We start from the raw sequence: 25327 nt of genomic DNA, 5'->3' as shown, positions 1-25327 counted from the left end.
GAAATTAAATCCTTCAGAAAGTGTCAGAAATCTGAAGATCATACTAAAACCCAGTTGAAATCCTAATCACAGTATTTGCCAACTCCAACGCGGTAACCACCAGCCCCATTTAGTGCTTTTCATCTCCAGAGTAGCAGGGACTCGGGGTCTGTAGCTTATTTTTGTTCCTCACTTAGTGCCATAACAAGCGACTTGGCTCTGAAGCACAACATGCCTGAGCCATTTAAGAGGGTGCAGGTGCAGCCCTGCACCCAATTAGACGGGCAATTTTCCAGATTACATGGGCAGGAGCCTCACATTTTTATGAAAATTCAGGCTTCTGGCTGAAAAGCAGATTATGATACCCACTGGAAAGGCTACATTTAAAACGTAAACAGATCAAGCTGCGAGTCACTCTTTGGGCTTGATTTCTCCACAGCCGTGTTTATCTGACCCTCTTCATCAGATGTCAAGCTACTTTTCTGGGTCTACTCTGGGAGGGTATTTGTCAGTCTATGGACCCTTGGGGTAGGGAAGTGACAGTCCTACAGCAAGTGACTTGGGGACCCTCTTCCTGAACCACCCCATTCTCTAAAATACTCCATGAAGCTACCACGGATTCTAGGAGTCTACGTACAATCTTCAGAGAGCTCTCGGCAGAACAGACATCTCTTGAAGGAGTTTATACACCTGAAAGGGAAAGGGGGCTGGCTTCACAGTTAGTATCTAAAGGTGTCTCCACGCTTTCCCTGACGAACTTAGATGAGTTCTTAAAAACACAGCCGACACTGGTTTCTAGAAACCACTTTCAAGTTCAGACTTCTAGCTGAAAGGGTCTCAGAAACTGCACTTGCGGCCCTGCCCATGTACGGTAGGTCTAACGAACCAGGGTTTATCTGAGTACTTACATAGATGGCCAAAGGCACTGTATGCACCCAGGCAGCCAGCTCCCAGCACCAGGGCAACTCATATTTTTCCCTTTCAAGACAGAACCTCACTGCGTAGCCTAGGCTGGCCTGGAACTCACAGAGGTGTGCCTGCCCCCGACTCCGGACTACTGAAATTAAAGGCATGCACCTCCAAATCTGCCCTAACATATTATTGTTTTAACATATATATACCAGGGAATATACTTGTTTTTTACACGTAGAATGGACTCACATTTCTACTAGCTGAACAGTGCCAATGTTATCTATTAACAGGCTTGGCTCTTGAGTGGTTTGACTCCTCAGCCATTACAAACAATACTCTATGAACATTCTCTTATACTTCCTACGTTTGAACATAGGTGACAGTTTGGGTTTATGGTTGTTGGTTGGTTGATGTTGAGACAAGGCCCTGCTATGTAGCCCAGCCTGAGTGTGAACAAATGTTTCTAGTACTCATGCATGTTGGGGTTACCAGTATGTTCCACACCTGACTATAAGACTTGCTGTCAAATTGTTTCCTGTGGGTTTTATATCATGAACCCATAATGTATCAGCACTTATTTTTCTACAATCATATGAAATCAGGGTACTATCAAAATTTTAATTTTTGCCAAAATGTATATGGAGAATGGTTTCTCTCCATCATCTTAGCGCGAGCGTGTGTAAGCAGGCTTGTTCCTGCGTGTTCAGGAGCCATTCACACCTGCCCCACTACAAACCATCATTGCACGTTTTCACGTGGCATGTAAAGGGCTTTCCCATTTAGTGAAGAAACTGAATCACAGGCTTTTTCTGTCTGCTGGCTCCCCCACTGGCCTCACGTAGGATATTGTTTGAAAAGCCATGCTATCTAACCAAGTAAGATGCTGTGGATGTGGAAAGAGGACTTGTACAGGGCAGGGATAGGGTAGGGGTGAGAGGGACAGCAATGGAAATCCAGAGAACAAACTCAATAAAGATTGACAAACACAAAAACAAACACAAGACCAAAAGAGGCCTCGGGCAATGTCTCCTGATAAACATCTTGAAAAGGAAAAAACAATTGATTTATTGTCCTAACTTTTTTAAAATGAAAAAAAAATTTTCAAGAAAATTAACTTTGCTAAATGCACTTTGTAAAAATTCATTGTCAGAAAAGAAGGTAATTTCTTCAAATGCAGTATTTTAAATTCTGCTTTGTTTAAAATCCTTTTTTTAAATTCGTTGATAGGGATATCTACACGAAAAACTTGCCTAACAAGTAATTCACATGATTATAACATTTAAATCATGTTAAAAGAAAAATAGAAGTAAAAAGTTTAAATATAATGGGTAACTTCAAAAACCCAATCTCAGTTTCCTATCACATGCAAAAGTCAAATTTCAGGACCAGATCACAGCATTATATTATAAGGATATGAAATATTCTTTTTCTAATACTACTGAAAATTGTTCTTTCCCATTTGGCAGTATGAATTTGAGTCATAAATGATTTTTAAATGAAAAGGCTAAAGTTGTCATTATTGTAATGGTTAACTGGTCTTATTTACTAATCTCTTTGTCACATCCCAGAGTAAGAGCCTTTCCTGAAACGGCCTGAAAAAACCCAAAAGGGTAGATGTGTCAATAGATTATTTTCTAAGAAAGGCATCTGAAAGTAACTTATTCAAAAAGGCGACTGAACCTGGATGTGGTGTACAGATGAAATTCCAAGATGTAGGAGGCTGAAACGCAAGGATTGCTGTGAGTTCAAACCTATTGTGGTCTACAGACATTTCCGATGAGAGCAGGCAGTGCCCAATCAACCATAAACCCATAAGTCACACAGTCCCATAAAATCCATGGTGGCCACAGCATTTCCCACTATTGTAAAAGGGACAGAGATAGGGTAATCTTGTTAAGGATGTATTCGATTCTTTAGCAAACATTTACATTTAAAAAAAAAAAGAAAAGCAAGGGGGCTTGAGAGATGGTTATGAGGCTAAGAGCACTGACTGTTCATCCAGAAGACCCACGTTCAGTTCCTCACCCCACATGGGGGCTCACAGCCACCCAGTTCCAGGCATGACTGCTCCCAAGTACCAGACACACAAGTGTGCAAGACATACATACACACATATGATGTGGGAGTGTCATATATCAATCTGTTGATTTCATTGGTTAAGCAATAAAGAAACTGCTTGGCCCTCATAGGTTAAAACATAGGTGGGTGGAGTAAACAGAACAGAATGCTGGGAGGAAGAGGAAGTGAGCTCAGACTCGACAGCTCTGCTCTCTGGAGCAGAGACGCAATGCTCCACTCGCCCAGCCAGACGCACACAATGAAGCTCCAACCCAGGTTGGACGTAGGCTAGAATCTCTCCGGTAAGCCACCTCGTGGGCTACAGCAGATTATTAGAAATGGGCTAGTCCAGGTGCAAGAGTTAGCCGAGAAGAGGCTAGATATAATGGGCCAAGCAGTGTTTAAATGAATACAGTTTGTGTGTTGTTATTTCGGGGCATAAGCTAGCCAGGCGGCCGGGGTGCTGGGGATGCAGCCCCGCCGCTCCTATTACAACACACATACATACAAGGAAAACACCAGATACATATAACAGAAATAAATAACATAAAATAAATGGTCTTACTTTGAAAAACCATTTAATAGGTATTCTAAGTTCATTCAATTACTGCTTGGTTTTAAAATGGCATTTTACAAAACTGCTCGCATGGCTCTACTTAAAAACCAAATTTCCAAAGTGTTCTTTAGATGTCAAAACAACCTGGTGGAATGTTTTCCCGGTTCAGAATCTAGAACAAAGTGAACGGTGGCAGAACAAAGGGGGAAAGGTTGCTTATATCAGAGGAAGAAAACGTCAAATAAGAAGTATATAATTATTTCTTATTATGCATCCATATGTAATTATTATTTTTTATCCTTATGTTCATCACTGTATCTTTTCTTTGTGAAGAAAAATACAGGGTGGTAATTTAAATGATATGAACACTCTACAACATTTCCCTCCCTCCACCACAGGCATCCAAAGATGAGATCATTTTGAATCAACCAAAATGAACATTATTAAGAAAACAAAACCAGAGAGTAAACTCTTTAGACATGAATGGTATTCGCAAACCTTATACAGCTCTGAAAAAATATATTTACTTGTATAAAATTATTCAGTCAATGCTAAACATCATTATTTAACACAATACTATCATTTATAAGAAGTGGTAAGGTTCTAAACATTTTAAGAAGATTTTTGGAGGGCTGGTGAGATGGCTCAGAAGAAAAAATGCAAACCACTAAGCCTGATAACCGGAGTCCAATCCCAGGGACTCATCTGATGATAGAAGCAGAGAACCCACGGCTGTGATTCTATAGCACAGGTGTACCCAAAAATGCTAGCAGACAAGCACACGCATGCACGCACGCACACGTGTGTATACACACACACAATTAAAAGCTTCTTTTAAAAGGTTGGTGAAATGGCTCCATGAATAGGGCGATTCTGAAGCCTGACAACTTGATTTAATTCCTGGGACCCATATGGAAGGAGAAAACCAACTTCCCACTAAGGGTCTTCTGACTTCCACATGTTTAAGTGTACATACGAAATAAATAAATGAAGTGTAGTAATTCTTAAGGAATTAAATTTACTACAGATTAAAGATTTCTCTGGGGGGTGGTGAGATGGCTCAGAGGTTAAGAACACTGGTTGCTATTTCAGAGGACTTAAATTCAACTCCTAGCACCCATGTGGTGGCTCACACCCCTCTGTAATTCCAATTCCAGGGTATCTGATAGCCTCTTTTGACCTCTTGAGCATCAGGCATATACATGGTGCCCAGACATACAGGCAGGCAAACCTCCGCACCCACCAAAAACATGTCTTTGACATCTCAACAGCCTTTGCTCTTCCACTGGGCCAAGTTTCTCATAGCAGTGATTGGAAGTCAATCCCTGTCACACAGGCAGTGTGGTCTAAATGTCACTAGTCATATCTCCCAAAAGCCTCCTCTTCCTCCAGATGCCTCCCTTCATCCAGGCAGCTTATAGCTTTATTTGGTTCTTGTGCTGGTTAGCTAGCTTTCCGTCAACTTGACACAAGCTAGAGTCATCAGATAAGAGGTAGCTTTGATGGAGAAAATGCTTCCAAAAGATCAAGCCGTAGGCAACCCTGCAGGACATTTTCTTATTTAGTGATTGACAAGAGAGGGCCCAGCACATTAAGGGTAGGGATCTCCATAGTGCCAGTGGTCCTGGGTTCTGTAAGAAAGCAGGCTGAGCAAGCCACGGGGAGCAAGTCTATAAGCAGTGCTCCTCTGTGGTCTCTGCATCAGCTCCTGCCTTAGGTTCCTACCCCACTAGAGTTCCTGTCCTGGCTTCCTTCAACAATAGAGTACCATGTGGAAGCATAAGCCAAATAATCCCCTTCCTCCCAAGTTGCTTTGGTCATGGTGTTTTATCACAGCAATAGTAACCCTAACTAGGACAGTTCTCACATGATTCAATGGTTGTAGCATCTCTAGGAAGGTGTTTGCTGCTCACACGATTCAATGGTTGGAGCCATCTCTAGGAAGGTGTTTGTTGCTCTATTTTAGTTACTTCGAAGTCTGACTTCCCTTTACCCTGTAAGATGGGGTCTCCAAAGACAAACTCCCCTTGTTAAACTTTTTATTAAATAAAATATTAAGTTGGTACTTAATATTTTCTCATCATTTTCTTAGGATTAAGTTCTAAGAGCAGAATTAGTAAACCAAAGGATAGGAATCTTTTAAAGGCCTTTTATGAATGCCATCTTATTATTTTTGCAGAAAGGCTAAGTGAATATATATATATTCATTATATACATATATATTCTCCTTTAATTCCCATAATGATGCTGGCAACTGGTCTCATAACTATTATTTGAAAATTTTGATATGATTTCAAAGTTTAAATATGTCCACCATAGTAATAAGGACACAAGTACTTAAGTGAATATACAAGGCTAAATCCTCATGACAGAACTGGGTCAAGGTTCTAGATAGCCCAGATGTTTAACTGTCTGAGAAATTCCATGGTACCATGTCTCAGACCCACGCAGTACATGAGATGAGGGCCCTGGTTTCTCTACTTCTAGCTCCTGATGGCCACCTGAGCAGACAGCAAGTTTCTGCCTCGATGTATGTCTGCACGCCAGAGGAGGGCGCCAGATCTCAGTACAGATGGTTGTGAGCCACCATGTGGTTGCTGGGAATTGAACTCAGGACCTCTGGAAGAGCAGCCAGTGCTCTTAATCTCTGAGCCATCTCTCCAGCCCCAGACAGCAAGTTTCTGTATTCACTGTTTTGACGTATTCTTCCTGGAAATGTGTGCACACCTGATTTCACTGACAGGGCTGCTATACTCTCTGGAGGGACCTCAAGGTCTTCACTCATTGTACACCTGAATTTCTTGTCTTTTCCCCCATGAAGTGTGTTCTTTGTAAATTTTAAACACAAGGTTTTTACTCAGTTTGTAAATGGATTTTACTGTTCTGTGGGTTTGTCTTCAATTTCTTGTTGATGCCTTTTGATTTAGATAAATATTGATTACTTATTCATTTTCTTGTGTTTCTTATGCTTTGGTTACATGTCTATGAAAACATAGTAACATATAAAGTCTGAAAAAGCATTTAGCTCTTGTATTTAGAAATGAATTCATTTTGGATAATTTTGCATATTAATTCAATATGAGAAAGGTGTCCAAGTTTATATCCCACCATTTGCTGAAAGGATTATTGATTCCTCCGCTGAATTATTTTAGTGCCTCTGTAAAACACTGCTTTAGAGTAGGGATGTAGTTCAGTGGTAGAGCATCGCTCTGGAGGCACAAATTCTGGGTTCAGTACCCAGCACACACACCATCACCCCCTAAATCGAACCACCACATACTTGTTTGTCTTATGGCTTTGGGAATCACCCCAAAATTAGCACCCACTAATTACCAACACTGAGAGGATTATTTCCATATTCTCTATTCTACACCAGCAATCAACATGTCTACCTTCACATAAGGACTACACTAGGGTTCAGTACACTTAGGGTGGAAATGTGACCTATCCATCCTCATGTTTGTTTGGAAGATAGTTCTGGCAATTCTGGATCTTTGTGCTTCCATGTGGATGTTAGGGTCTGTCAAAAACATAGCTTGTCTCGGGAACTACAGGACGTCTTTAGACCATGAGGAAGCAGTGCACACCATCTTTCTAGTCAGTTCATGACTAGGTTGTGCTTTCTCCTTCATTCTTTGGCAAGGGCTTGTGCATGTCACCAAGCATGTTTCAGACTTTTATTGTACTTATTCCTCAATAGCACTTTCTTTTGATATTCTTGCTAATGGAACTGTTTTTGCTCTGGGGTTGCTACTGCAGATAAGGAGGCGTTTCACTGATTTGACTTTGTATCCACACTGAACTCACTCACATCTTCATGACAGTTTTAGTTGACTCCTTACTGTGTTCTACATTCAGCCACATAGTGATGAGTGATGTGTATACTGTGAATACTATTAGTTAATAAAGATGCTGATTTGGACCTATTGCAGTGCCGAATGGGGCAAGGAGGGAATTCCAAGCAGACAGAGGAGGAGAGAGTAGTCAAAGAGACACCATGTAGCCATGGCAGGAGACAGATGCTGAACACTGGATGAAACCTTACTGGTAGGCCACAACCATGTGGCAATACGCAGATGAATAGAAATGGGTTAATTTAAGATATAAGAGCTAGTTAGAAATATGTATACACTAATAGGCCAACCAGTGTTTCAATTAATACAGTTTCCGTGTGGTTATATCAGGTCTGGGTGGCCGGGAACGAACAAGCAGTCTCTGTCTACAACATAGCAGCTATAAATAGAGATTTTCACCATTTTCATAATGATGGCCACACTGATGAAGAGTGGGTTCATGCAGCACCTCAGGCTACCATTCCAGAAGTAGCTCTTTGCTCTTTATTGAAGAAAACTTGGGGCTTTGTGCATGCTAGGAAGTGCTAAACTACCACCAAGCCCAGGTTTTTAAATTTTAATTCAAACTGTATCTACATATAACTTGAAATTGGGAAAATGGAAGGGCTCTAATTTTAATTTAAATGAAGCAGTTTTAGGCTTACTGAAAATATTCTGTTCTCTTAATATAAATACAGAGCCTAATTTAGGGAAATTAACTAAAGAATTTAAAAGCACAAAGAGGGATCTTGGGGGATAGAAGAGAACCATGAAAAGTGGGGGAAAGCAGTGAAAAGGGTGAATAAATTTCAGCAAAGTAATAATGGCAGAATTAAAATCAATACCAGAACTTTATATGCTAACCTTAAAATTTAATTAAAAAATTTTAAGATAGTAGAAAATTACTCTTTGACCAGGAATGCTAAGTATTACTTTGACCACTTAAATTTTCTATTCATTAGTATGAAAATTACATTAATATACCGTGGGTGCTCTAGGAATTTTGTATACTCTTTGGAATGTTGGTTGATTGATAGCAGGGGGGTTGGGGCACATGCCATGGTGTCTTGCAGAGATCAAAGGGCAAGCTGAGTAGTGAGTTCTCTCTCTTTGTCTTGTTGAGGCAGCCTCTCTTGCTTCTGTGCTGCCCTGTACTCTGGCCTAGGTGGCTTTTGGGCTTCTGAGCAATCCTCCTGCCTCTGTCTCTTGCAGGGATAATCGATTTGTGTCACCATATCAAGCTTCTTATGTAGGTTCACAGGACTAGCAGAGAGCCCTCTTCCCCACTGAGCCAAGGCAGGAGTACCTACTCCTAGGTAATACGTACGAGCAGTTGGGAGCAGGTAGACACAGGGCAAACACTTAGCGGGGCTGTGCGGCAGTCATGTGCCTGCCTCTGAAGGACCACATTTATAAGCCAGTTTGCACAGCAGGACTGCTAGGACATTTTTCTTCAAAACGAATGTACTTCAATATGAATTTATTTCTTCATCTTTAAAGCAACAAACACACTAATCTTTGTGTTTCTAGTGCTGTTCTAACCAGTTTTATAATATATTGCACAAGAGAAAAGTGGGCAGAACTTAGAAATCCAGAAAATTGTTACACAGGAACTCGGCTGAGTGTCCTCACTCGGAGTTCAGTTTCATAAAAGACTGGCTAGTATTTCCGCCATGTGTGTTCAGGGGTTTCACACTCCTAGTCAATTCCACTAGGACAGCTGAATTCATTGTTGCCTTCACTAATCACATACTTTTACCTGACAGCCTATGTATTCATAAACACCTGGAGACAGGAAGGGATATGGCTGGGCAGAGAGAGAGAGAGAGAGAGAGAGAGAGAGAGAGAGAGAGAGAGAGAGAGAGAGAGAGAGGAGGGAGGGAGAGAAATATAAGGTGGGAGGAGACCGGAACTCAAGGCATTCATCCTGATGATTTGTAGAGACAGTATACCCTTCTGAACTGAGGATTTATAGAGATAAGAACTAGTGGTTGATTGTTCCTGCTTATCTGATCTTTAATCTTTCACCTCCAAATAGCTGACTCTGGGTTTTTATTATTAATACCCATTAGAAATTTGTACTATATCTGGCATCCAACTTAAGGGCAGGGAGTCACCACCCGGTTGTCTAGGTTTCCTCTCTTTTCTCCCAGTGGGTTTAGGTAGCTGCCTTAAACCGGCTTAGGCTTCTACTGTTCTGTGTAGCAGCAGTCAGTCTGATGTCTTCACTGCCATTGTCAGCAGATTTGTTGAGACACTTGGGAATTCTTAGACTGAGGTATTAATTAAAAGAGAGAGTTTTTCCCACGTTAAAAAATGGGAAACACTATTACCATGGAGAGAGTTAGGAATCTGTATGATTACTTGATGAATGGTTTAGAAATGGAATGATTAAATGAAGGAATAATCAACTTAACCGGGATGAACACAATGTTAATTATCATATTGATAATACTTATTGTTGGTTTAATAATTCTTGGTTTATCTCTTAAAAAGTTGGCTGATATGAGTGCCAAGATGCAGGCCTTAGGAAAACATAATAAAATAGATCATAGAAATAGTCAGATCCATACAGAGGAATTTATAGGAGAACTTATTCCAGCACTGTATTATATGTTAGAAAAGACTAGCCTAAGGTTTTCAAACAACCAACCTTAATTTATTGGTCACCTTATGGGAACTACCAAATGACAGCCATCCCCAAGACTGTTAAAGCACTCACTGGAATCCATGGAAATGTTAGATTTAAGGATATTCAAGGAAGTGATAGTCTCATATGGCAGGCATTCACCTTTGTGAAGCAGATGGTAAACTCATGGTCAACCTGTCAGAGAATTATCCCTCAAGACGAGAGACTTGGTTACAGCAGTCCTGGAGACTGGTCAACAATTACAATGAAGAACCTGGTGGAAAGATGAGGCTAAGACCATTGAACAACAATGTAGGGCTAGAGGTATGGAAATCTCCCAGGATCAATTTCTTGGAGGGGGAGATTATGCTACTATAAAAGGCAAAATGTATATGATGATCACACCCTGGCTTTATGCCATTCAGCAGCTTTGAATGCTTGGGACAGAATTAGAGAAGTGGGGAAGAAAATTGAGTCATTTACTAAAGTGATACAGGGCTCAAAGAAACCTTCACTGATTTCTCAAAAAAATTGAAATCAGCAGTAAATAGAATGATACCAAATTTAGAAGTTAGACAAATAATACTTGAATCTCTAGCTTTTGAAAATGCTAATGCACAATGCAAAAGGGAAATTAGGCCAATAAAGGCAAGATCAGCACCCTTGGAGGAAGGGATCTGAGATATAATCAATGTGGATTCTTATGACCATGATGAGGCTTGGATAGGAGAGGTGACTTCCAGAGGTTTGGAGAAAAATTAAAGTGTCAAACATTTCAATTGCTGTAAATAAGGTCATCTCAAAAGGGACTGTAAACAGGGCATTCCAAAACCAATGTTTTGTCTAAGTATAAACCAAATAGAATACCTCCCTCCAGGATTATACAGAAGGTGTGGCAAGAGCAGGCACTGGACTGATGAATATATATCAACAAGGGACTATCAAAGTAATCCTTTGCTATTGGGAAATGCCTTGAGGGACCTCCTGCAAGCCGGCACCTCAAATCTGTTCAGTTATTTCCTGGCTGTGGAGGAAACTCCTTCACAAAGCAATTAAAGACCCTAATGCCTATTATAAAAAGCCACACTGCTCTGGATGATAAAACAGTTTTATAAAATAAACAAAAATTTCAAGAGAAATCATAAATCAAAATTGATAAAGGTTAGATTTGAACGAGAGAAAACTCTTGATTACAAAAGGTATCAAACAGCATGGCCACTGAGTCTATAAAACTAACAGATGGATCAGATCTATAACTTGCCAAAAGGGAACCTCCCCAAAAGTAGGTTTGGGGAAGGGTTTAGTGTTTCTCTTTTCAGGAAAATAAAAACAACCACATTGAGGTATATAAAGATCTATGGACAAATGCATCCAAAGGAGAAGGGAGACCTACCCTGAAAAAAATTCCCAAGAAAATGAATAATCTGACCTAATACAGTCTCTGAGGTCTCTGAAAAGATGATGAGATCCCACAATGGCATTTCCACCAGGACTATGATGGCAACTACTAAGCTGAAAAATACCATATAAAGATTGGCTTTGGACTACAAACTGCTTAGGACAATTATGAGGTGGCCAGCTGAGATGATCCAGTCTCAAAGATTGCTCTATCCAGGACTTGAGACAAGTCAGGCACTTTCTCATCATGCAGAGACTGGACAACAAATGATAGAGTTGCCTCTTTCAGGACTTGACAATTAATTCAAATTTTTCTTTTCAGGATCCCCTAAAGATGCTGTTGCCCCCAGAGAGCAGGAAGTAAATTTAAGAACATGATGTCCACATTCCCAAGAGGTGGGGTAGGTAGCTTTTGGTCTTTCATTGGGTTATGGGTATTTGTCATTGTTTGGGGGAGTTGGTTACAAGCTGTTATTGGTAATGGTCAGGTGAAAGAAGCTGAACAAAAAAGTTTAGATTCAGATTTTTTGCTCTGAAAAGAAAAAAGAGGGATATAGATACAATAGGATAAAAGGGTATATTATTGAATCTAATTTTAAAAACTACTTGTCTTAAATATTTCACATTGATATGGATCTTTGTATACTGATACAAATTTGAGATTAATTTTGTTAGAACATACTGTATATACATTTCTAATCTTGCTCAAGATATTGTACCTATACAGCTTATTTAACAATATAATAAAAATTTCTAGTTCTTGAAAGTTATTATTACAAACTAATTAGGATATAAAGAAATGCAAGTTAGTACTTAGTCATTACAATCAAACTTGAAGACAAAAGGTAAAACAAAGATATATTTTAGATAGACAGGTCATCTTCAAACAATACAGATATCTACAAATATGGCATTTAAGATGTTCTAATAACATAGGCTCTTTTCTTTTTTTTATGACAATGAGACATGTCTGTTCCTGGCAACACATATCTACTTTAGAGAAGATGATGGCCATTGAAGAAACTCTACATGAAATTTACATTCTTTGTGGCAAAAGTTAGCTGCTGGGCAAGAAAGTGCTCTTGCCTCAATTGCTGAAAGTCTGCTGTCCTAATTGGATACAGGACACAAAAGAGTGACTCCTAAACACTGCCATGAAAATGCAGGCCAGTCCTTCAAAAAGCCTGCTTTATAAAAAAGTCTGTCAAATATTCTAGGCCTGTAGGCTGGAGGCGGTGTCCCAATATTTCAGAGGAACCTTGGATGTCTGTACAAGCAGACAGCTATTTCTGTCATTTCTCACATTTTTTGGAAGTCACTTGCTTGCAATTCCTGCTTACTCAGTTAATATTATTTCTTTCTTAGGTCTCTGAGGGAGTTGAAGATTAGGTAGTTTTAGTAATAGTTTTTCTTGTTTACTGGACTCAGAAAAGAAACTCATTAAAGAGGTGTAATGTATATAAGCTTGAGAGACTGATGTGGGAAGTCCCTCTGTATATGTGCTGCTTTTATTGGTTGGTGAATAAAAGCTCTTTTGATCAATTGCTTAGCAGAGCAAAGCCATGTAGGAAATCCAAACAGAGATATAGAAAGAGAGTAGGCAGAGTCAGGGAGATGCCACGTAGCTGCCAAAGGAGACAGATGCCGTACGGAACCATACTGGTAAGCCATAGCCTCATAGCAATACATAGGTTAATAGAAATGGGTTAATTTAAGATATAAGTGTTACCTATGAATATGCTTGAGACATTGACTAAACAGTGTTATGATCAATATAGTTTCTGTGTGATTATTTGGGTCTGAGTGGCTGGGAAACGAATGAGCAGTCTCTTGTTTACAAGAGACATCAAAGATAGTTTAGGATGGTAATGCTAGACTGAAGCTAGTCTGGAAGCCAGCAAGTGCCAGGGATCCCCCTGCCTCTACTTCCTATAGCAAAGGGCTTACAGTCAAGGTTACACAACCCTGCCCAGCTCTTTTCACATGGATTTGAGGGTCTGAAGAATTCAGGTCCTCACACCTCTGAAATAAGAATTCTCACTCACTGTGCCATCTCCCCAGGCCCATTGTTTTGCAGTTTTTTTATAGTGTATCCCTAAGTTGCCAAGGCTAGCAATTAGTTCATCACATAGTCCAGGGTGGTCTGAAACTTGCGATCCTTATACCTCAGTCTCTGGGGTGATGGGATTATAGGTGTGAGCCTGGGAAACAGATTTTGATAACCAAAGATTTGTAATGAGCTTCTAACATAGTAACCATGAGGCAAACTGTGTTCTTCTATTTAGAGATTTTGACTACTTAAGATCTGAAATTCCATGTGAATTTTTGGGAAAATTATCTATTTCTGGAAAAGTGTAACTGGAATTTCAACTGGGGCTGCACTGAATCTATAACAATATGAGTAGTATTGACATCTTAACCGTATTAACTTCTAAATTCCCCGCATAGCTTTCTACCCAGTTTAATAAATTTACCACCAGTTTACATTTTCTGTGTAGAAAATCAAATGTATCGCGCATGTGCTTGCACATGTGTGTATGTGTGTGCGCACACGTGTGTGAGTACATGCACTTTCCTGTAGCTTCTTTTCACTGCTATAGAGCAAACACACACTGAGCATCTATACGGACACTTTCAGAACGGCTGCCACCCCTGGGGGAGCAGAAGGGAGGCTGCAGGAAGACTCACTGAATCTACACATGTTTTTTCTTTTCAGTAGGAAGTCTGCACACACTGTACTCCCTCTTTTTGAAATCTTCAAAGTTTAAAATGCCTGAAAAGTTATAAACTCTTAAAATTATGGATTCTCTGAGCTGCACTGTAAGCTGAGCAAACATGACATTGCTTATACTTTCTCTGAAGTCCATAACCCAAACGTGTCCTGTCACTTCTAGGCTAGTTTTGTTCTAGCTATGAAGAAACCAAGCAAACAACTACACTTCCCTGGTGAGAGGAGCAAAGGTGCCATACCACACAGGTCTTCACACCAGCGTGTCTAACTCACCCTGCAAGGCGCGGCCTGAAACAGTTCAGTCCACGTCTACATGTGGAGGTTGGAGGAACTACAGGAACCCAAGCTCTTCTCTGAGGATGACACACTCCATAGCGTCCAAGGGAAAAACGAGGAGACATTCTGTTTTTATGCCACATGCCAAGGAGGGTTCTTTCCAGATCAATTTAATGTACTCATTTCAAAGCGTTTCCCCCACGAAATAAAATGTAAAGCAGGAGAGGATTTTACAGGGGGAAAAATTCTAAAAACAGTGCTTGAACAGTCAGGTTAGGGGTCATGAGTTTCTACGACAAAATTGCAAACAAACATGAAGTTTGAGCCCCCCCCCCCCAATAATCTTGACAGGGCATGGCTTAGAGACACTCCCCATCAGATCCACGTTTATATCTGAAAGCTGCTTTACCAAGGGTGGGATTAGATTAGATTCTCACACCTTTAATCTCTGTCACAAAGGCAAGCCTATGACTTTTCAGGAAGCACTTCAGAAAGCGGCTAAATCTAGGAACGTGTTCCCTAATTATCGTAAATTCAGCTCATAAAGACAAACACAGAGCGTTCCTGGAGGCTGGGAAGAGACACTGGAGAGGCTCGACAGGCTCTAAGTTTCTTTAGATAATTCAAGAGTACCAAATAAGCAAGCAAAACTCACAACAAATGTTGACCCGTTGCTCGATGCCACGACACTGTGCTCTGCATCCTGTAACTTTATCGAGAGCTCCCACTTGGCCACGTCCGCTCTAACAACTGGCACTCTGAAGCAAAAAGAGGGAAAAGCGTTAGTTATATATGATTCTCTATCGATCAACTACTTACCTTTAGCACCAGTGTGTGGAGTAGAAGAGTCAAAGACACACTTCACACTTTCACTGATACCACCCTTGGAAAACAGCTTTCAGATGAAAACTGAACACTCCAAAGACAACAGCAGCCTCCTATTGTAACTGTGGCACCATTATCACCTCATCTTGGTGACTGGAATGTGATTTGCTGGATAATCCTATAGGGAGTGGCACTATTAGGAGGTCTGGCTTTGTTGGAGTGGGTGTTGTCTTGTTGAAGGAAGAGTGTCACTGTGGAGGCGGGCTTTGCGGTTTCCTATGCTTAGGACACTACCCAGTGTCTTAGTTGACTTCCTGTTTCCTGCAAGCTGTGGAACTCTCAGCTACAGCTATAGCAACATGTCTGCCTGCATGCCGCCAAGATCCATGTCATGATGATAACGGACTGAACCTCTGAAACTGCAAGCTGTCACTTCAATTAAATGTTTTCCTTTTAAAAGCTGCTGTGGTGGAACGCAACGCGGCCGGACCACCGGGCGGCGGAACGCAACGCGGCCGGACCACCGGGCGGCGGAACGCAACGCGGCCGGACCACCGGGCGGCGGAACGCAACGCGGCCGGACCACCGGGCGGCGGAACGCAACGCGGCCGGACCACCGGGCGGCGGAACGCAACGCGGCCGGACCACCGGGCGGCGGAACGCAACGCGGCCGGACCACCGGGCGGCGGAACGCAACGCGGCCGGACCACCGGGCGGAGGAACGCAACGCGGCCGGACCACCGGGCGGCGGAACGCGGCCGGACCACCGGGCGGCGGAACGCAACGCGGCCGGACCACCGGGCGGCGGAACGCGGCCGGAGGACGCCCAGCGCAGCCGGCGGGGACCCACTGGGACCAGAGCGGCAGCAGAGGACACAGGCTGCAGGGACCGCGCGCGCAACACCAAGAACAGATCGCCCCACTACAATTAAACCAAAGAGGTAGGCCTTCGGTTGGGGAGGTCCCTGGCAAAGGAGGAGCCGGGTCCTATTCCTGAAGACCTTTCTGAGGGGTGAGAGGGATCTTGGCCCCCGGCAGGATCCAGGAAACAGAGCAAGGGCATTTTGTAAGAGGAGCCCCTGGCCAGCAGGGGAACCTGAACCAGTTTTAAAAGACCCCTTAGATAGCATCGATAGGAGGAGATGGGCAGGCGCCAAGGAAAGAATTCACCCAATAATCTGAAAAACAACATGAAAACACCAGAACCCAACGATCTTACAACAGAAGGTCTCCAACACCATAACACAGAAGAAGTGGAAAAAATTGACTTTATGAAAGCTGTAGAGTCCCTTAAACAACATGTGAAAAATGCCCTTATAGAAATGGATGAGAAGTATAACCAAAAATTTGAAGAAATGAGTAAATACGTACATAATACCTTGGGAAACCAAGAAAGAACGATCAAACAGGTAATGGAAACAGTTCAAGAATTGAAAACTGAAATGGAAGCAAGGAAGAAAACACAAACTGAGGCCCAGCTGGATATGGAAAATCTAGGTCAACGAGCAGAGCCTACAGAAACAAGCATAATCAATAGAATACAAGAAATAGAAGAGAGAATCTCAGATTCTGAGGACAACATAGAGAAAATAAACGCTCTGATCAAAGAAAACTGCAAAGCCAACAAATTCTCATCACAAAACATTCAGGAAATATGGGACACAATAAAAAGACCAAATCTAAGAATAATAGGAATAGAAGAAGGAGAAGAGTCACAGCTCAAAGGCCCAGAAAATATTTTGAACAAAATTATGGAAGAAAACTTTCCCAACATAAAGAAAGATATTCCTTTGAATATTCAAGAAGCATACAGAACACCAAACAGACTGGATCAAAGGAAAACATCCCCTCGCCATATAATAATCAAAACACAAAATATACAGGTTAAAGAAAGGATACTAAGAGCTGCAAAGGAAAAAGGCCAAGTAACTTATAAAGGTAAACCGATCAGACTTACACCTGATTTCTCTATGGAAACAATGAAAGCCAGAAGGTCCTGGATAGAAGTACTGCAGAAGCTAAGAGACCATGGATGCAAGCCCAGACTACTATACCCAGCCAAGCTTTCGTTCACTATAAATGGAGAAATCAAGACATTCCAGGATAAAAACAAATTTAAACAATACGTAGCCACGAATCCAGCCCTACAGAAAGTAATAGAAGGAAAATCGCAACCCAAGGAATCCAACATTGCCAACACTGCTTACAATAACTCAGGCATCTAGCGACCCTTCACTAGCACAACTCAAAGAAGGGAGACACACAAATTCTACTTCCAAAAACAATAAGAATATCTGGCGTAAACAACCACTGGTCATTAATATCACTTAATATTAATGGTCTCAATTCACCTATAAAAAGGCACAGGCTAAGAGATTGGATACGAAAACAGGATCCAACATTCTGCTGTTTGCAAGAAACACATCTCAACCACAAAGACAGGCATCTACTCAGAGTAAAGGGCTGGGAAAAGATCTTTCAAGCAAATGGTCCTAAGAAAAAAGCAGGTGTGGCCATATTAATTTCTAACAAAACTGACTTCAAACTAAAATCAATCCGAAGAGATCGAGATGGACACTTTATACTCATAACAGGAACAATTTGTCAGGATGAAGTCTCAATCCTGAATATTTACACCCCTAATATAAAAGCACCCACGTATGTAAAAGAAATATTACTAAAACTCAAGGCAGACATCAAACCACACACACTAGTAGTAGGAGACTTCAATACACCTCTCTCAGCAATGGACAGGTCAATCAGACAGAAACCTAATAGAGAAGTAAGAGAACTACTGGAGGTAATGAAGCAAATGGACTTAACAGACATCTATAGAACATTCCACCCAAATAGGAAAGAATATACCTTCTTCTCTGCAGCCCATGGAACCTTCTCGAAAATTGACCACATACTCGGAAACAAAGGAAACCTCCACAGATACAAAAAAATATCAGTGTCCACCTGTGTCTTATCAGATCACCACGGATTAAAGTTAGAATTCAACAACAATCCTACCTCCAGAAAGCCGACAAACTCATGGAAACTGAACAGTCAACTACTGAACCACACCTGGGTCAAGGAAGAAATCAAGAAAGAAATTAAAGTCTTCCTTGAATTTAATGAAAATAAAGGGACAACATACTCAAACCTATGGGACACCATGAAAGCAGTGCTAAGAGGAAAGTTCATAGCACTAAGTGCCCACTTAAAGAAAACAGAGAAAGCATACATCGGAGACTTAACAGCACACCTGAAAGCTTTAGAAAAAAAAGAAGCAGATGCGCCCAGGAGGAGTAGAAGACTGGAAATAATCAAACTGAGGGCGGAAATCAACAAAATAGAAACGCAGAAAACAGTCCAAAGAATCAATGAAACAAAAAGTTGGTTCTTGGAGAAAATCAACAAGATCGACAAACCCCTATCCAAATTAATTAAACGACAGAGAGAGAACACGCAAATAAATAAGATCAGAAATGAAAAGGGGGACATAACCACAGACACAGAGGAAATTCAGAGACTCATTAGATCTTACTACAAAAGCCTGTATGCCACAAAACTAGAAAATACAAAAGAAATGGACATTTTTTTAGATAAGTACCACATACCAAAGCTAAACCAAGACCAGGTGAACGATCTAAATAGACCTGTTAGTCGCGAAGAGCTAGAAACCGTTATCAAAAATCTACCTTCCAAAAAAAGCCCAGGACCAGATGGTTTCAATGCAGAATTCTACCAGAACTTCCAAGAAGAGCTAATACCTATACTCCTTAATGTATTTCACAATATAGAAACAGAAGAGTCATTGCCAAATTCCTTTTATGAAGCTACAGTTACCCTGATACCAAAACCACACAAAGACCCAACCAAGAAAGAAAATTACAGGCCGATCTCACTCATGAATATCGATGCAAAAATTCTCAATAAAATACTGGCAAACCGAATCCAAGAACACATTAGAAAAATTATCCATTATGATCAAGTAGGCTTCATCCCAGAGATGCAGGGCTGGTTCAACATACGAAAATCTATCAATGTAATCCACCATATAAATAAACTGAAAGAAAAAAACCATATGATCATTTCATTAGATGCTGAAAAAGCATTTGACAAAATTCAACACCCCTTTATGATAAAAGTCTTGGAGAGATTAGGGATACAAGGATCATACCTAAATATAATAAAAGCTATTTACAGCAAGCCGTCAGCTAACATTAAATTAAATGGAGAAAAACTCAAAGCCATCCCACTAAAATCAGGAACACGACAAGGCTGTCCACTCTCTCCATACCTCTTCAATATAGTGCTTGAAGTTCTAGCAATAGCAATAAGACAACATAAAGGGATCAAGGGGATTCGTATCGGAAAAGAAGAAGTTAAGCTCTCGTTATTTGCAGATGATATGATAGTATACATAAGCGACCCCAAAAACTCTACCAAAGAACTCCTACAGCTGATAAACACCTTTAGTAATGTGGCAGGATACAAGATCAACTCCAAAAAATCAGTGGCCTTCCTATACACTAAGGATAAGGAAACAGAGAGGGAAATTAGAGAAGCATCACCTTTCACGATAGTCACAAATAGCATAAAATATCTTGGGGTAACTCTGACCAAGGATGTGAAAGATCTATTTGACAAGAACTTTAAGTCTTTGAAGAAAGAAATTGAAGAGGACACCAGAAAATGGAAAGATCTTCCTTGCTCCTGGATTGGGAGGATCAACATAGTAAAAATGGCAATTCTACCAAAAGCAATCTATAGATTCAATGCAATCCCCATCAAAATCCCATCAAAATTCTTCACAGATCTGGAGAAGACAATAATCAACTTTATATGGAAAAACAAAAAACCCAGGATAGCCAAAACAATCTTATACAACAAAGGATCGTCTGGAGGCATTACCATCCCTGACTTCAAACTCTACTACAGAGCTACAGTATTGAAAACAGCTTGGTATTGGCATAAAAACAGAGAAGTCGACCAATGGAATCGAATAGAAGACCCTGACATTAACCCACAAACCTATGAACACCTGATTTTCGATAAAGGAGCTAAAAGTATACAATGGAAAAAAGAGAGCATCTTCAACAAATTGTGCTGGCAAAACTGGATGTCAACCTGTAGAAGAATGAAAATAGATCCATATCTATCACCATGCACAAAACTCAAGTCCAAATGGATTAAAGACCTCAATATCAGTATGAACACAGTAAACCTGATAGAAGAGAAAGTGGGAAGTACTCTACAACACATGGGCACAGGAGACCACTTCTTACGTATAACCCCAGCAGCACAGACATTAAGGACCTCATTGAATAAATGGGACCTCCTGAGATTGAGAAGCTTCTGTAAAGCAAAGGACACTGTCACTAAGACACAGAGGCAACCCACCAACTGGGAGAAGATCTTCACCAACCCCGCAACTGACAAAGGTCTGATCTCCAAAATATATAAAGAACTCAGGAAACTAGACCGTAAAAGGCTAATCAACCCAATTATAAAATGGGGCATTGAGCTGAACAGAGAATTCTCAACAGAAGAACTTCAAATGGCCAAAAGACACTTAAGGTCATGCTCAACTTCCTTAGCGATCAGGGAAATGCAAATCAAGACAACTTTAAGATACCATCTTACACCTGTCAGAATGGCTAAAATCAAAAATACCAATGATAGCCTTTGTTGGAGAGGTTGTGGAGAAAGGGGTACACTCATCCATTGCTGGTGGGAATGCAAACTTGTGCAACCACTTTGGAAGGCAGTATGGCGGTTTCTCAGGAAATTCGGGATCAACTTACCCCTGGACCCAGCAATACCACTCTTGGGAATATACCCAAGAGAGGCCTTATCATACAACAAAAGTATATGCTCTACAATGTTCATAGCAGCATTGTTTGTAATAGCCAGAACCTGGAAACAACCTAGATGCCCTTCAATGGAAGAATGGATGAAGAAAGTATGGAATTTATACATATTAGAGTACTACTCAGCAATAAAAAACAAGGACTTCATGAATTTTGCATACAAATGGATGGAAATAGAAAACACTATCCTGAGTGAGGTAAGCCAGACCCAAAAAGAGGAACATGGGATGTACTCACTCATATTTGGTTTCTAGCCATAAACCAAGGACATTGAGCTTATAATTAGTGATCCTAGAGAAGCTAAATAAGGAGAACCCAAAGAAAAACATATAGGCATCCTCCTGAATATTAACCTTCAGCAAGCGATGAAAGGAGACAGAGACAGAGACCTAAATTGGAGCACAGGACTGAAATCTCAAGGTCCAAATCAGGAGCAGAAAGAGAGAGAGCACGAGCATGGAACTCAGGACCGCGAGGGGTGCACCCACACATTGAGACAATGGGGATGTTCTATTGGGAACTCACCAAGGCCAGCTGGCCTGGGTCTGGAAAAGCCTGGGATAAAACCGGACTCTCTGAACATAGCGGACAATGAGGACTACTGAGGACTCAAGAACAATGGCAATGGGTTTCTGATCCTACTGCACGCACTGGCTTTGTGGGAGCCTAGGCAGTTTGGATGCTCAACTTACTAGACCTGGATGGAGGTGGGGGTTCCTTGGACTTCCCACAGGACAGGGAACCCTGATTGCTTTTCGGGCTGGGGGGGAGACTTAATTCGGGGAGGGGGAGGGAAATGGGAGGCGGTGGCGGGAAAGAGACAGAAATCTTTAATAAATAAATAAATTAAAAAAAAAAAGAACGTAAAATCATGTTCCATGTATTTGCTTACTATCCTTTAAAGTTACCTTTCTAAGCCAAAAAAAAAAAAAAAAAAAAAAAAAAGCTGCTGTGGTCATGGTGTCTCTTCACAGCCGTGAGAGCCCTAACTGACAGGCGTCAGACGTGCTCGGTGTTGTGAACTCGATTGTGTAACTGTCACCGCCCTTCATAAATTAATCTTTCTTAAACAGTATTAATTTTATAACACACACACATGCACAGGCACATACACACACACACAGAGGCACATATAGACACACAATAATAATAAAGTTTATTTCTTTAAAAAGAATGAACCATAATACCTTACTCTACTTGTAAACAATACAGAATGCTCCTCCATAGTGACCACTGGAGAAAACCTACCTTAGCACATCTGCTGGACTGAAACCTTAAGGACAGACACTAAGTTACGTTAAACTCCGTGACCTACAAGTCCACAGACTGACTGGCACCATGTCGCCATGGTTCCCATCCTGCACACAGCCCATGTCTTCTATATCCCCTAGTCCTGGCTTTCTGGCAATCCTGGAATACATACAAGGCTGCCAGAGCTCTGCACAAAGCTAGTCTTATCATATAAATGTACGGTTGGTGTTACACAGGGCAGAAAAAACTAGGTCAAGCTTCCAGGAAAAAAAAATTCCCATAATTTTGTTTAAAAAAATAATGACTTCAAAATTAACCCTAATGTCACACATTTATAGTCTTCATGTCTTTAAAGTATTGTTAACGCTAGTACTTTTTAGTATCTAGGCTCTAGCTCCAGCCCTGGATCTAAATTTAACGTTGCAGGTTATTCAAGTCTCTCAAATTTCAAAAGAATTGTGTTACTTGGTTTTCTATTTTTTTAAAAAAAAGTATAGTCATAACAGTCATGACTCTCAAGTCCCCCCTAGGTACAGAGGCCTGGCGAAGGGAGATGAACAAGTGAGGGGTGTTTGTACGGACAGACGGCTCCATCTGTTTAACAATGACTGTCTCCAATCCTACAGATTGGAAGACACTGTTAGGTGACCTGAAGAGAATTGTTTTGGAGGTCAGAGCGTCATACAGAAGAATGAGAATAAACAAGAGTCTCTAAGGGTGAGCAGGGGAGAGACAGGAAGGAGGGAAGAAGGAAGGTAATGACCAACCGAGGAGGCCATCAAGAGAGTACTCTGTGTGCCCCGTTGCCTCACTCCAGCCCCTGAATTCCACAGGCACCTCCCGCACTGCACTGTAGGTCTCAAGGAGGACTACGACCTTGACTTAATTTTCCTAGTGCTGGGATGGAACCCAAGGTTCTGTGCCTGGCAAGAATCCTACCACTGAGCTATAGTCCGGCCCATTCCTGGGGGAGGGCCTGAGGAGCCACACAAATGCAGTAGCTGCAAGGCCAGGGCAGTCTGCAGTTCCAAGATCCCCCTGGGGTTGTCTCCTTGCTAGGCTACCTTCCTTGCTCAACCTCAAATGCCCAACCTCTCAGCACCACTTCTTTGTTTCCTTTGATAAAACTGAATCCTTCCTGATCATGGCAGCTCTATGGTTTTCTGCTCCACACCAGGTTAATTCTTAAGTGAGCTTCCTACCATTCAAGCAAGTCCTTAAAAGGAAAGCCCCAATTATTTGTATCTTCCTTTTTTTTCTCTAATTTCTCTGGCTTATGTGTCTGACTGGACCAACTCCCTTCAAGTAGACCAAACAAATTAAACCAAACAAATAGGCAGAGGACCAAGTACAGTGGTTTTGAACCAGACTCTGCTGACCCACAGAAGTGGAATGAACTCTGCCTAGATTCCTAACCTTGAGCAAACTGACAGGATGCATTTCCCTCATAAAACATTAGAGTAACAGCGGCATGTGCATTGGTGGACACACAGAGAGGACCTCTCAGGCCTCTCCTGTTCGGGCCCTGACTAAATCCTCCCATCACAGCACTGTGGACTCTGTCTCGGGGTCGCCGCCCTCATCACTGCCTCGGTGATAATGTAATGTCACTGTCTTTCCTGCACTTGGCCAGTACTATATGCTGTAGTATTTCCTAAAATTCAGCAGCAGTCAGTGAGAGCGAAGACCGTTCCCAGTGAGGCGGCCATCCTTCCCTGCAGAGGAGGTGGGGAGTCGCTGATCCTAATGTCCTGTACCAGCACCGGACTTTTCCCACAGAAAACGATCTGGCAGATGGCGGCGAGACGGAGCTGCCGCTCCTCAGGACCCGGCCATTATTTATTTTTTCACTGCTTTATTTTGATCCACATCTGTTTCATATACATTGCAGCTTGCCCCAGGAGGGACCTTATGGAAGAGCACAGGCTTCTGGGAGAAAGTCCAGAGGTTCATGTCTCAGCTCCTTCTCTCCTTAGCAATGCACTTGAGAACCCACATCCTCGAGCCTGTCAGAGGGCTCCCACAGACACAGGCAGGTGATGGGAACCCGAGCTCCCGGAGCAGCACTTAGTGACAGTGCCATCTAAGGTTCCTTAAGGGAATGGAGGAAAAACGTCCCCCTGACAGCAACACCTTCAGGTGCCAAGAAGAACAGAAGGCATGACCCTCAAGTAGGGTTAGTACCAGGGGTAATCTGGCTTTATATGACTTGAAAGGTAGTTTGATTTTGTTTGGTCAATAAAATAGGTAATTTGGACATTTATGCCAGTCTTTCAGCCATAGAATATTGCAGCACCAAAGTAGACACAGATGCAGACCTGGAGGAAGGTGTGCTCTGGTTCTGCAGGGTCTCTAAGAAAACAAAGTAGACACAGATGCAGACCTGGAGGAAGGTGTGCTCTGGTTCTGCAGGGTCTCTAAGAAAACAAAGTAGACACAGATGCAGACCTGGAGGAAGGTGTGCTCTGGTTCTGCAGGGTCTCTAAGAAAACAAAGTAGACACAGATGCAGACCTGGAGGAAGGTGTGCTCTGGTTCTGCAGGGTCTCTAAGAAAACAAAGTAGACACAGATGCAGACCTGGAGGAAGGTGTGCTCTGGTTCTGCAGGGTCTCCAAGAAAACAGGGATAGTTGGTTTTTTGTTTTGTTTTGGTTTGTTTTGTTTTGTTTTTGGAAACACCAATTACGATTCAGAAAGCATAAACATGATAGCAATAACTACCTAAAGTTATATTTTAAATTAAATAAAAAAGAATTACACCAGTTAGTATAACTTGAAATGATTCAAAATGGGTTATGAAGTTCTGAGTGGACTATTTGCCTAGCAGACACCAGGCCCTGGGTGTCACTTAGCAAAGAGTGAAATCAGCCAAGGGAAAATAATTACAAACCCTCCTCAAAGGTGAGGAGCTACTTCACACAGTCACCCTGGTGATAGCACACAGGGCTCAGCTTCCCCTTGTGACAGACGATTTATGTTTCTGTGGAAAGGGCTGCCATCAGCCCGAGGTTCACTTTG

At 41.6% G+C, this 25327-nt stretch overlaps 1 protein-coding gene across 1 annotated transcript in view; it reads right to left on the bottom strand.

Annotated features, from left to right (window-relative positions):
• Pcca (propionyl-CoA carboxylase subunit alpha) overlaps positions 1-25327 on the bottom strand; it is a 281682-nt gene that overhangs the window by 103511 nt on the left and 152844 nt on the right. Inside the window, exon 19 of the mRNA XM_075950227.1 lies at positions 15028-15130. Within this exon, the coding sequence (XP_075806342.1) occupies positions 15028-15130 (103 nt within the window). The remainder of the gene's footprint in view (positions 1-15027; positions 15131-25327) is intronic.

This window comes from Microtus pennsylvanicus, chromosome 15 (genome assembly GCF_037038515.1).
Source record: "Microtus pennsylvanicus isolate mMicPen1 chromosome 15, mMicPen1.hap1, whole genome shotgun sequence".
In the NCBI taxonomy this organism is placed as follows: domain Eukaryota; kingdom Metazoa; phylum Chordata; class Mammalia; order Rodentia; family Cricetidae; genus Microtus; species Microtus pennsylvanicus.
The sequence above is the reverse complement of the archived record's forward strand: the minus strand, read 5'-3'. Positions and strand labels throughout refer to the sequence as shown.